Genomic DNA, 14,046 nt, shown 5'->3' with positions numbered 1-14,046 from the left:
TTTAAACAATTGCTTTAATGTTTTTGTGAACCTTGTGATTAGTTACTCTTTTCAGCTGTCATGGTGTTCCTGGTTGGAAGCAGTATGCAGACAGTCAAATAAAACCTTCCATTTTCAATGCTGGAGAACTCAAAATTCATTTTCGTCCTGTCTTCTAAAGACTCAGTTTAGGGACCAGATGATCATCTGGTGTATACTGAGGTAGGTGCCTGGAAGCCAAAGGAGCTATGCCAGATTGCCACAGTTAGAGTTTTGGCCCCATGGTCTTGCCCCTTAAATATCACACATTTACATCTGTTATCTCCTGCCCACTTTAAATTGGGAAGCACAACCAAGCACTTTAATCTTTTACAATTGTCTGAGAATCATTATTTCAAGCCTGTCATCATTTAATTTATTCCCCTCTTGCCCTTCCCCCTTTTAACTTTTCCCTTTAGCACTCCAAATATCCCTGGATATACTGGCAAGGTTCATTGGACAGCAACCCACCCGGCAAATTCTAATCTTCCATCAACATCCCCTTCAATAATTGCACGAATGCATGGGTAAGTATGAGGCGTATTACTCAATTTGTTCAAAAACGTTAGAGGAAAAATCCTAATTATACTTATTTCATTAAAGAACAATTAAATATTAAGCATGACATTTCTTTGGTTTAAGAAACAATATTGGAGTCAGATCCCATCATGTATCTGCTGAGATGATCAGAGACTGATTTTTAGGATTTCTTTGAAACTTTTGACAGTGTGCATTGAAATGTACATTTAATGCTGCAGGAAATCAAGGTTTCTTAAACAGCAGTTGTTTCTATTTTATTCCTTTAGAGATGCTGGCTACATTGAGTCTCCTGTGTGTTCTGGAATTCTTTGGACTTTTTACATTTAATGGTGCTAAATATGAGGTTATGCTTGCTTAGAGATGTAAAGCTCTCTTGGCATGGATGATTTCCGTACAGAAAACTGTCATTACTTCATATTTCCCTTTTATACCAGGTTTATCATTATAGCAGTATCTGAGGCCCATATTTCTATACATATTTAGGCACATCATTCCCACTGTTGTCAGTGGCAGTAAAACCCAAAATGTTTTTTTTTAATCTGTGCATCCACATCTTACAAAAACATTTTCATTACAGTTCCTCTAGTTGCTCTGTGCCTAGCCCTTTCTCTCAGAAGCAGCTACCGAGTTATGTATCATTTTTTGTCCCCTTCCTTAAGTGCTGTTATATTGTCTATCCAGATCTTGAATATTCTTTTTTTTCCCCATAGTAAAGTAAGAGTCGGTGACATCACCAGAAAGCCCACTACTTTCTAAGGCATTCATCTTTTTTTAAACCACCTTTAATTTTAATTGTCATTAGGAAAATATCTGCAATAGATGTCATCCTTTTCTCTGTGCTACCAGTGTGCAGTGTCCTAAATTATTCACAAGCCTTAAGAAGCTGATTAATAGTAGTAGGCATCTATCTGTCTGTCTCCCAAGACAATAGAATTATGCCAAGTAAGACGTCAGCTCGCTGAACGTAATCCTTGGTTGAAAGATAAAGCGAAGCAGGCTGGCTACTAAAGAATTCACCTACCTACCAAAGTAATTCATTGGTGTGCAGAACACACTGGATTCCATATACACTTCCTGCACTCCTTTGCACCTCTGTTCTGTTCCCATACAGCTGTACCTGGACAACAGGCATTCACTGGTAATAGCAGTTTCCTGGTTATAAAGACTGAATATGTGGCAGTGTCTTGGGGTTTTATGGGCTTCTCAAGCTGAACTCAAATCATCTTGATGTGAGCCTGTGGTACTTTTAAATGTCGTGTGCAAAAAAAGATGCAGTTGTGCCTCAGCAGACATTATTGGTAGCATTCAGACAATATCTAATTTCAAGAGCAAAGTGTCAGATGCCAATGTGATCTAAAGAAAAGGAAAATGTGTCTGTCCTTTCCTTTGACTTCACTAGGGGTATCAAGTAAATGCAGTGAACAGTGGATGGATTTTTTTTCCATAATGTGAGGTGCCTGTAGAATCAGGGCAGTGTCTTGTGACTTTTTCCTAGGACCATGTATGAGAAATGTGAAACTGGGAGACACATGCCCAGTGGACCAAATGTATTTCCCTGGGAATAGGAGCACTGATTTTAACATACTACAGCTGCATGTTATGCTCACTGGGATACTCATTCACTGTGAGTGGAGATTGCTGCAATATTTATAGCCCTGTTTGAAACAGCAGTCTAAGTATAAGTGAGGCCCTTTGAGGGCTGTGTTTCCTCCATGGTTAATTTTTCATGTGGAGGGCAGGGCTGAGCCGGTGCCCATCCCCCAGGCTCTCATGGGGCAGGAGAGGGAGCTGCTGGCTGCTGAATGGCCAGAGCTGGGGAGAGGAGGCGGGGAATGGGGGACCCCTGTTTTTTGCCCCCCAACCTACTGCAGATGGGGGGAGTTGGGTTGGGCCCCCAAGGCAAGGGGGATCCATTCCCCCACACCAGCTCTGGCCAGTGAGCAGCCAGGAGCTATTGGCTGCTGAATGGCCAGAGCTGAGGGTGGAGGGAATGGAGCCCTCTAGCCTTACGGGCCCTACCCAGCTCTCCCCAGTACCCTAGCCAAGGTAGCTGAGGTGGGTCTATGAGGCGCAAGAGCCCCATTCCCTGCATCTCTCCCCCACCACATTCTGGCCATTCAGAAGCTGAGTTCCCTTGCTGACAGCACTGGAAGTAGGTGAGGGGGAGGGGTTGGCAGCATCCTGGGAGGCTGCTGGAGTGCCCCCGCCTGCTGGCCTATGCTGGTGCAGGCTGGTTCCACCCTGCTTCCCCCCGCCCAGCAAGCAAAAGTCTGTTAGGCTGCGGGGGTGGGCTCTAACTCATGGCACTTTATGCAAAGCACCGTTAATTACAGTGGAGCTCTAACATCTGTCTGCACCCTTAGAGGCAACACAGGAGCGTCTGTAGGCTTCTGTTAAATGATAATTATAGTAATGATTTTGAAAAGATGATTCTAATACATGCTCATGTGGGAAGTATCAACTGTAAACAGCTGGCACTATTCATAGTTTTATAGTTTCTAGGGTCGGAAGGGACCTGAGCAGATCATTGAGTCTGACCCCCCACCATGGCAGGAAAGAGTACTGGGGTCAAACGACCCCGGCAAGGTGTTCATCCAGTCTCCTTTTAAAGACCCCAGGTTAGGAGCCAGCACCACTTCTCTTGAAAGTTGGTTCCAGATCCTAGCTGCCCTTACAGTGAAGCAGTGCCTCCTGATGTCTAATCTGAATCTACCCTCTGCCAGCTTGTGACCATTATTTCTTGTCAGTCCTGGGAATGCTCGGGGGAACAGGGACTCTCCCATTGCCTGCTGGTCCCCCCTGACTAGTTTGTAAATGGCCACTAGATTCCCCCTCAGCCTTCTCTTGTGGAGGCTGAACAGGTTCAGGTCCCTTAGTCTCTCCTCATAGGGCCTGCCCTGCTGACCCCAGATCATGCGAGTGGCCCTCTTCTGGACCCTCTCCATGTTGTCCACATCCCTATTCAAGACCATGGTTGCACTTTTTTCATTTGGATCAAAACTGTTAGAGTTTGGGGATGAAACTTCCTTGCAAGCTTGAGGAAATCAGTAGTGTGACATGGACTGTACAATAGCACCAAAACCACCTCTTCTTCTTCTAAGAATGAATATTTTTCTTAGATACATAAAGTATTATTATTATTTTATCTGGTTTTCAGACACTCTGATAATGAGTGATAGAAAGATGGGCAGGTTTCAGAGTCCTTTAGTACAGTGCTTCTCAGACATTTCTGATTCTATGACCTACCTCCAGCCTCTTGCACAATCCCAAGCCCACCTCCAAACCTCCTCAACTTCATGTCCCCCTGTTTTCAGCTGTGTCCACACCCTCCCACTAATACATCCCATGGCTGCCCCACAGACAGCCTCCCGTGCACATCTCCTCACCCTATCTCCTGTGCACTGAAAGCAGACAGGCATAGCCATATTTACATGGTGTAAAGCGAATTAGCATAAGCACATGCCTATTAAAATGGCTGTAACTAACACGTCCATTATGTTAGTTTTGGGGAAAAGAGCTGGCTTCCCTCAGCAGGCTGTTGTATCACTTTTATCACATGAGGCTTTAGGAGGGGGATTTTTATATAGGAAGAGAGATCTGTTTGTTTTGGGAAATGTGTGCATAGAAGAGGTGAAAAAACAGTCACATAAAAAAAAAAAACACCCAGCGAAGTCAGTGGTGGTAAACAAATGTAAATGGTGGTGGACTTTAGCTCCTATATTTTCACAGAGACTAATTCTTTCAACCATCAACTAATTCCATCAACCTGCCTCCTACCTCCCCACAAAATCTCTGAATATCTGGCGTAGAGGACATCCGGTACAGCAGCTTCATCCACATGCAAGGAGTTCTCTCATGCCAGGAGAATTCCCTCACTGACAGTTGTGATCAGATCTGGTCCCATCCTTTCATGTTTGCTGGTTTAATACAACAGAGCTCTTTACTTGAGACTTGCCCAGAGGGAAAACAACCACACACAATTCTGTTCAGTCTCCTGACACTACCAGGGAACAGGCTGGTTCTCATGTAGGCCTTATGGGGCTTCCATGACTGAACAGACTTTCTCCAAGGCCACCAGGAAGAAATGTGAGAGAATAATGTATTTTTGGGCAATACAAACACAGTTTTCCTAAAAGAGGTTTCCTTCTGTTTTGTAATTGCAGGTACATCTCCAAGCATGGAGGCTCATCTCAATTTAATCACCAGGGGCCTTTGTCACAAATACTCACTCCAGTTTATCCTCAAAATTCTTTCAATAAGATAGAACAAGAAACAATTCAAGTTTAAAAGAACCACTCCTTTACTAGACTAACCAAGAGCCTATGTGGGACTGGGGAGGAGGAAGTAAATGTGTGAAGTGTGTGCATATTTTAAATATGGAACAAAAGAAAAAAGAATATAGAAGTGGGTGTTTGTGGTAGTCCTTATTACATGTTATTATTATACTTGTATTTATGACTTACTGTTTCTTATGGCTGAAATCTTTGAGGAAGTAAAAGGAACCACAAAATAAAAGCCTGAAATTTGCTTACTGGACTGGCCTGCATCATATTAGGTAAGACAGAAGCTGATGCAACAGCAAACTACCCATAAATATCATTCAGATTTGTGCCTACTGATGCTACATCACTGTAGTGACAAGCTACATTGCCGTAGCTCATCACTATGGTGATGTAGCATCACGTGTAGATGTGCCCACTGTGTCATTTCCTGGACCCAGAGTATGCAGAGCAGGAGTAATGGATGTTTCCTGGCAGTGTGGATAAGCCCTTGGAGATGCCTTGTGGAGCTTGCAGCTGTGGAGGTTGGAGGGCAAAGGTGGCTTTATTGGATTATCAGACCTTTGCTCTGAGGTATGGAGTAGCCTCCATCATAATTTAGGAGCCCAAAGGGGCAGGTGCTAGGTTACCATGGGCCATTCTGGGCTCCCAATAAATGGTGCAACACTGTGAGCCCACCAACATCAGTACCCAGGTTGGTCCTGATACCAGGCAGCGTAGGTGTGGAGTATATCTATGAGGGATAATTTGCTCACAACTGGCTTCTCTGACCTGTGTGTTTTGCAAGTAGGCATGAAGTGGCAGAAAAACCCACATGGGGAATCTAAACCAAATAGAAAATCAGTCCAAAACAAAACATTTGCAAAGCAGGGGAAAGAATCCAGGCCTCCTGACTCCTAGCTCTGTGGCTTCACAAATCAGGCTGGTGTTCTTCATTCTTACAGCACATTTCATTCCTGACATTTCTAAAGTAAGGCACAAGAGATTTCTAGCTTGGCACTTGACCAGCAGCATAGGGAGTTTGGACACCTAGTTGCCATATAACTGCAACTGGACATTCACATCCCTTAGTTTGCTGTACAAATGTCAGCCATGCAATGTCCTGTGGGGTGGAGGGAGGCAATTGAGTGGGATGAGCAGAGATACCATTTCCCCCAAGAAATATGTAGTGTACATTTCAACGGGAATACAAGAGTCAGTTTATTTTTTGAAGCACAGTCGCTTTCATTTTCTGTAATACCTTAAGTAAGAGCAGACCACTCCAATACTTGATCTGTAGCACTGCAAAGGTATGTTTACATCCAACCTCAGATCTCTTCCTTGACTTGGAAAGAAATTTTTAAAAACTTAAGAATGCATTTCTGTTTTGTCTATGAACCACTTCCTCTAATTTTTTATTTTGATGAAATCTAAACTTGGGACCCAAAACAACCTGGTAGTGCCCTTTTAAATTAGGCATCACAGGCAATCTCTATATTAATAACATACCTTTCTAAAAATAAACACAATATATTACCCCATGACTTCAGTGAGACCAGGTTGCGTGGTTGACATTGTATTTATTGAGCCAAAAGTACATCTAATCAATTCAGTTTGATCCTTGCTGAAATCAGAGGGTATATTCTGTATTGTTTTCAACATTTCTTTTTCCTTTCTCGGAAAAGCCAATTCCTATGCAGAGTCCAAAGTAGAGATTTAACACTATGTCCTTTGACTTGATGCATTTATATGTCACGTGGTATAAACATGCAAATGAAACTTACTGTTAAGTAATCACAATTCTAGCTCCAGTTAGACTCAGTTCAGCAAACTGCTGGAGTTAATGGGACTGCTTATAAGCCTAATGTTCTGCATATGTTTCAGCACCTTGCTGAATCAGGGCCTTTATCTATGCATGTTGCTCATAAAACAGTGAAATTTCAAGTCATGAAAAAGTCATTCTTGGGCCTGTTCCTTTTAGCTGTGGCACTGATACCTACATGAACAGGAACAGATTTAGCTTCCGGTGTGCAGTTAAACCACTAAAAACAATTCTGCTGAAAGAAGGCAGTTTCCTGGGTAGAATTATGCTGGTTTTCTTTTAAAATAATAATTTAAAACTGATATTTTAGGTCTCTCAAAGAAAAGCCTTTCCACTCAACTTCTGGTTACAGCATTACTATTTAATATACAGGCTTTGAAAATGAATTAACCTAAAGTCACCGGATACAAAATACTTGCCATTATATTGTGACCATGCTTTTAATATTGCAACTGAATGTATATGGTAAGTAACCATTCGGTAAATTATACTATTTTTTTTATTTATTTTAAATCCTCATAGATTTTGCAAACAGATGACCAGAGAACAACTCATAAATATATTTGATCGGATGTTGCATGTCATAGATCATAAAGAAATGTTTCAACATGAGCAAATAGGCTACAAAGGAACACTTATTCCTTCTTTAAGTAAAGTTTATGGTCTTTTCAGAGTACATTCTTCTCCCTCTTGCTCCTTTCAAAGCCAGGATCAAAATTATGCATTTCAAAATATTGGTTTCCTTTAGTTTGCTTGTTATTTTATTCCTAATGCTTCTCATCTGCCATCTAGTAAAGGTCATAGAAATATTAATGTACTTCTAAAGCAAGAGGACCAAAAAGCTTAGCTTTCAACATAACTTAGATTGTGGTGATGCAAATTGCAAAAAATCAGTGGCCTGTATCTTCTCACAGAATTATTTAGTAATGAATATACCAAGGGAAAGAGAAATGTCTGTTGGGTAAAATAATACGCACAAACAACTGCTTGGTTGAAAATGATATGCTATAGCAGGCTCTAGTGTCCCTGGTCCTGAAATCCTAAAAATGAATATGGAGAAAATACCGTGCTTAAAAAGGAGAGGTAGAGGAAACCTTCTGAAGCGCCACTGTATTTTGTTTTAGACCAAAGTACATTGTAGTTAGTAAAATATGCTAAAAATAGAAAAAGCATCACAGCTAAACAGACATTATATGTATAACCCTGAGAAATGATTTGCAAGTTAAAGCATTGTCTAACTGGTGCAGATGGGGAGACTGGAGGTCTCACAGCCCCTGCCTTCTGCTACATTTCTTTCAGATACTGTAGTCTTTTTCCATTCTGGAATGTCTATCGATAGGCTGACAGACCCAGGTGGGTGGGGGTGGAATTGGAAGAGGTGCATAAACCCCAGGAAGAACAACATATTATTTCTGGATAGAGAGATCTGAACTGTCTGGTACAGGGTGGGCATACAGAAGCCCCAAAAGAGACTGTCCCTTAGGAAACACTAACTGCTAGTGCTGAAACAGGGAAGTTCTTTCCCCTCCCTCTGCATGGTGCAATGTGTACTGAGATGTGCATAACATCTTAATGGAGGAAATGAATGAAGTATAGTAAATCCAGCAAACTGCAGGGGAATCCAAGGCAGGGAAATATAATTTCCTTTGTTGTCATGGAGGCCAGGGCACCATGACCTTCTTTTGCACAGATTGCCATGGAATCCTTAATGAGGGTAAGTGATTGCAATCTCAGCTTTGTGTCTCATCTGAAAAGGTGCACATCCAAGAGCAGCAGTAGTGACACAGAGGAAGATAACCACCAGCTGACTTAGCCCTTGCTGTGCCAAACAGGGATTTTTCTTGGAGGTTTCACCTAGGTTACCCTCAAGCCTAGTCCAATAGATCTGACAAGCTCACCACCTAAAGTGATGTGCCCCTTGCTACCTCTGGTGATGAGCATAAGAAGCATCTTTATCATGGTAAATGTTGGATCTATGTCTCAATCCAAGTGTCACGACTGAGGCAAGTCAATTTTTAAAAAATAAGTCAAAAACATTTCAAACAAAAACAAGTCATTCTGAAACTGCAAATTTTGAATTAGAAAAAATGCCAAGCAACGTTTGTGCAGGGTTAGAAAGAAACTCTAGCTGAGAAATTCCTTACAGCTTCCTGCCACCATGGCCCATCTTCAGTAAATACCAATAAATTCAGAGGAGTTGGGTAGCGAGCTAAGAAACACAACAAAAAACATAGACTAGCTCTAGAAGAGGCATAGTTCTGTGGACAGGGCACAAGCCTGGGAACCAAGAGACATAACATCTGTTCCTTGCAGGGACCTACAAGGTGATCGTAAACAAATTTCTCTCTCCCTTTCCTGAAGTTTTCCTGGAGGTAATGACTCCTCTGAGATCTATGGATGAAAAGGGGCTAAGTAAGCAATTAGTGACATTGTTATTTTATTAAAATTAATGCAAAAACAAAAAGCAGTTTCTTTCCCTGCATTCTCCACATCCCATGGCCTATTTCTACATTCATCTCGATCTAACCCTAACCTGAAGAGCTATTAGTGTGAAATTTTACTGACCTTCCTAGGCTCATTTCCATATTTTTTGCTGACAGCCTTGCCATGGGACCATTAAATAATTTGGGCAACCAGTCACCCCAATCAAAACATTTTTCCAGCTAATTAGCACATCAGATATCAGCAAAAAAGCATATAATTGTATTAGGCACAAACAGTTTGACACAGTAAATAGGATAGTATTTACACAACTGAAATAATAAGACAATAAGCAGACTGGAAATCTAACCAAGTTATCCTTAAAAAATGGTCCAAGACTAGAAGAGAAATTATTGGAATAACTAAAGGTCACACGTATCCTTGAGAAGCAATCAACCTCACCAGCCTATTGTTTTTAAAGTATTCTTTAATGAGAACACTGATCCAGTCTTTGCAGCTGACTTTTAAGGGCCTTGTCCAGAATCCATAAAAGTCAATGGATGATTTCAGTGGGCTTTGGATCAGGCCTAAATTCTCCAGTAATCAAGAGCTAGATCCAGACTGCTGCTTCTGCGCATGACCCAAGGTGGTACAATCTGAATAGCCAAGTGATAAACTGGCTATGCATTATGTTTTAGACCAAAGTACATTGTAGTTAGTAAAATATGCTAAAAATAGAAAAAGCATCACAGCTAAACAGACATTATATGTATCACCCTGAGAAATGATTTGCAAGTTAAAGCATTGTCTAACTGGTGCAGATGGGGAGACTGGAGGTCTCACAGCCCCTGCTTTCTGCTACATTTCTTTCAGATACTGTGGTCTTTTTCCATTCTGGAATGTCTATCGATAGGCTTCTAAGCCAGGTAGGATCCTTCTAAGATCCTTCTAAGTAACTTCTAAGCCAGGTAGGATCCTGAATCCATATGGAGGAAGGTGTCCAACCTAGCAGGCTTCAATGACTTTTTTTCAGCACATGGCAGCAGAAGGTGAAGGGAGTGGTGCCTGACTTATATGAGCAAGCTTATTCAGTATTGATAATAGTCCTTGGAGGAATGGTTCTGCAGACTCCTCCCACCCAACTGGATGCTATGGCCAAGTCACGCTCTGCCCTATTCTTTCTCTTACTCTCCAGTTCAATGAATCTTGAATTCTCCTACAGCTTCACCAGAAGGGGTGAAGTGTGGCCCCTTCCCTCGGGAACAATCTGCTACCATGGTGTTTAAGACACTTGTGCATCTGAGTCCTCTCAGACAGTGGAGGGAACTAAATGTGAGTCTCTTGTTTCATCGAGAAGGTCTTCTAATTTATAGAGGCAGCTTCTCTTCCTCCTCAGACCTCCCCTGTCCTCTTCAGCCAAGGTTGAGAAAGAATAATGTCTGCTTGGCTTTTGCCAGAAAGGCTATAGGTGCTCACTCTGATGCTGGGTCTCCAGCACCTCCTTCCAGCCCAGAGGAAGTGGCTGGATTGAAGACTTGCCTCTGTCCTAACTATCTTTAGTACCAGATGTCCGCATGCTCAGTATATGAAGTTTCTGTGGTTCACTACTCAGCATTTTGGCTGTTGTTGATCCCAGTCTGGTGCATCTGGCTCTACTTCTGTACTGTTTACAAAGCCAAGGCACCCAATTCAGGATCCCTGACTCCATTCCAAGGTATAGGCACTGAACTTTTAGGCACCTGAGTCCTTTTTTCTGATCTAGCCTGGATTGACTACTTGCGTGAGAGGAGTTTATGTCTGCAGAATCAGGGCCCCTACAAGGACTACTACATTCCCTGATGCTTTGTAATTCTCTGCAAAACTCAGTTCAGTGTCCCACAGAAGCTGATCTGAACCCATTTTCTTAAGGCAGCTTCAAACACTAGGCCCTATTCCATAGCAATTGACTTGCAACAATTAGCCTGCTTCCATCTAGCCTTTGCTTACTGGCGGTGGGCAAAAGTGTCCATTATATCATCCACACCGAGTTCTAATTTATCTTTTAAGTGGGATAATACAATGCAGTGCTATGGCTAAGCCTTTTCAAAAATGTTTCTAGAGCACTGAATGGCAACAGAAAAAAATCAAATGCGACAGACGGGCTCCCATCATATTTGTAAAACTTTCCCAGGAAGGAAAACCTGTCAACTTTCAAAAGTTCCTCATCCATCCAGACATTTCAGTTAGAGCTGTGTTTTTGTGTATAATAAATTGCTTCTAGTTGGCTGAAAATCATTTTTTAGCTCTTATCTCTGTGATCGGTTACCTCTGCTGTTCTTTAATGGACTTCACCTCATTATGCGACTAGTCATTAAAAGCTTAGTACCCAGTACAATGGTAGCTTATGTAAAGTGATCTATGAGAGCTTTATATAGGCTTACCAGCCGCAGCCTTAATTTTACTCATTCGTCTTAATTTTTTGTAATCATTTTTTGTAAAGAGGGTATAATGTCAGGCATGCTTCCCTGCTACTGACAGATCCAATCTAGCAGATAATTACCATAAGGAAATTGATGCTTTAGTGTGCAGAGGAGAATTTAATTTACTCAGACATCCTACAGTACAATGCATTCCAAAAGATATGAGGATTTAAGTTTTTAAGAAATTAAATTTCACTATTTAACATGATTACTTATGTTGAACATCATTAACTAGCTTTTTTTTAACCGTTTGATATAATTACAAGTACAGTTATTTGGTTTAAGATCCAAAGTCTTCTTTAAATAAGGGTTAAAGATCCATGAAATATGAAAGAGAAGGTTGTATTCTCTCTTCCCACCTCCCCAACCTCAGCCTTCCAGCAATTGCATTTAAAAATCTGTAGAGATTAATGGAGGCTGTACATTCTTTGTGCTATTAAGCTTTTCCCAATGATGTTTTAATAGATCCTTAACTGTCGTTCTATTCCAGTTCAACTCTGTTGGCCTGGAAAACCTGTTCAGCAGTATTTGAATATGCAATACTTTATCATAGGTACTGAAAAATGCTAGGATATTAAAGTAGCCATCCTGACTTGGGCCCCAGTTCAGGAAAGTGCTAATGTGTGTGCTTAATTTTAAGCATGCAAGTAGTCTCACTGCAAAGTTGGGTTTCTGAGTAAACATTGTCCTGAATTACCTGCTTTAAACCATTTTAAAACTGTAAGGAAATTTCCTTCCCAACCTACTATGAATACATTATGAATGCAAGAGGTGCCAAGAGTAGTAAAGAAGGTAGTATGGTATCGGTTGTAAAAGCTTCAGTGATTGTGAAACTTCTGTTTCCCGCCAGATCCATGGCTCATTTTCTTCATTGTTCCGTGTTTCCATTATTTCCTCATCCACAGAATTATACCAGCTGGCCTTTGTTGCGGTCTTTTAAAGCCAAAAGTAAAATAAAAATAGGAGGCACAATACCACATAGAGATGGCTAAAAATTTTCAAATTAAAAAAATTTACTTCAAAATTTTGAATTTCAACATAGAAAGGATGAATATTTTGGAAAACATTTTGGAGGAAAAATTCTCGATTCTGACCAGCTGTAAGCTATAAAGAAAAACTAATTAACTCCAAGGCAGTGGTGTCCAGACAACTGAGAACTGCAAGGATTTGTCAGTGGGATAGTGACATAATTAGAAGTTACCCAATTCTTCCAGTTGTTGCATGCAAAAAGCATCCATTCATTTAAAATAAATCAAAAGTTTCTCTTTCTGGATTGTAGTAATCCCCCTAGCGAAGGGGCAATTAAAGGGACAATTAAAGTTAGACTGGGCAATACACTTATATGCTACCAGGAGCAATCTGGGAGCTGAGGTAGTGTAGGAACTAAGGCACACAGTTGGCAACCTAGAGGTTGCAATTTTGAAGCCATAGCAGAAGCAGTCATGGTGTGGCCCTGTCAGTTCTATAAATGCTGGGGCTGGAAGGGACCTTACAGATCATCAGGCCCAGCCTCCTTTCATTTGGGCAGGAAAGACTGCTGGGATCAGATGACCCCAGCAAGATGGGAGTCAAGAAATTTTTTAAAGATCGCCAGTTTGGATGACTACCACCTCTGGGTAGTCTGTTCCAAACCTTCAGCACTCGACTCGTAAAGACGTTTTTCCTCACATCTAACCTGAAGCAATCTTCAATCAATTTGTGCCCGTTATTTCTTGTCCTCTCCTGGGAAGCCTTGGTGATTAGATGCTCCCACAAACCTTTATGCATGCCCCTGATATACTTCTAGGCTGCCACCAAGTCCCTTCTGAGTCTTCTCTTCTCCAGGCTGAAAGTCTTTCAGCCTCTCCTCATATGAACTGCTCTCTAGGCCTCTAATTATGCATGTGGCCTTCCTCTGGACTCTCTTGAGCTTCTCCACATCCTTCTTGAAGTGTGACACCCAGAACTGGATGTAGCACTCCAGTTGTAGTCTCACCAAGACCGAGTAGAGCAGGAGGATGACATCCTTTGCCTTGCTCAAGATGTCTCAGTGGATGTTCTAACAAATCTGTGAATTCTGCTAAATACTTTATCACAAGGACATGAAAAAGGAAAGGAAGAGGCAATCCTGCATTGGTGAGGAAGTTGGCTAGATCATTACTGTAATGGTCTGAGGGAATCGTCCAGGTTGGCCAAAAGAGGATTGCCAGGCCACATGGCACTGGTATATAGGGGTTATTTAAAGAAATAAATGTAGAGACTGAATTCAGTGGGAGGAAAGTTAAGCTGCTTCTGAATTCTTCTGAAAATCCTGCCATAAAATATTTTTCTAACAAAGCTTTGTCAGATAAAAAAAATCTGCATGTACCATGGAGAAGTTAAAGTTATGGCTACATAAACAAGTTACTAAAGAGTAAACTAGACCTACTGCTCTGTAATACTATCCATCAGCAAAATCTTATCCTGCAGCAAATTCAAGCAACTTACCCCATTTCCAGAGCAGGGCAAATAATTACACACTGACTGCAAGTGACTGTGTGGGAGTGTG

General features: G+C 41.5%; 1 protein-coding gene across 1 annotated transcript in view; it reads left to right on the top strand.

Annotated features, from left to right (window-relative positions):
- The window catches only part of CUNH7orf72 (chromosome unknown C7orf72 homolog), a 41,426-nt gene extending 35,737 nt beyond the window's left edge, over window positions 1-5,689 (top strand). The window contains exons 8-9 of the mRNA XM_019537401.1: window positions 438-545; window positions 4,722-5,689. Coding sequence (XP_019392946.1) covers window positions 438-545; window positions 4,722-4,845 — 232 coding nt within the window. The 3' untranslated portion in view covers window positions 4,846-5,689. The remainder of the gene's footprint in view (window positions 1-437; window positions 546-4,721) is intronic.
- The last annotated feature ends 8,357 nt before the right edge of the window (window positions 5,690-14,046 follow it).

Source organism: Crocodylus porosus, unplaced genomic scaffold (genome assembly GCF_001723895.1).
Source record: "Crocodylus porosus isolate Cpor-Errol unplaced genomic scaffold, CroPor_comp1, whole genome shotgun sequence".
In the NCBI taxonomy this organism is placed as follows: Eukaryota; Metazoa; Chordata; order Crocodylia; family Crocodylidae; genus Crocodylus; species Crocodylus porosus.
This window is presented reverse-complemented; position numbering and strand designations above follow the sequence as displayed.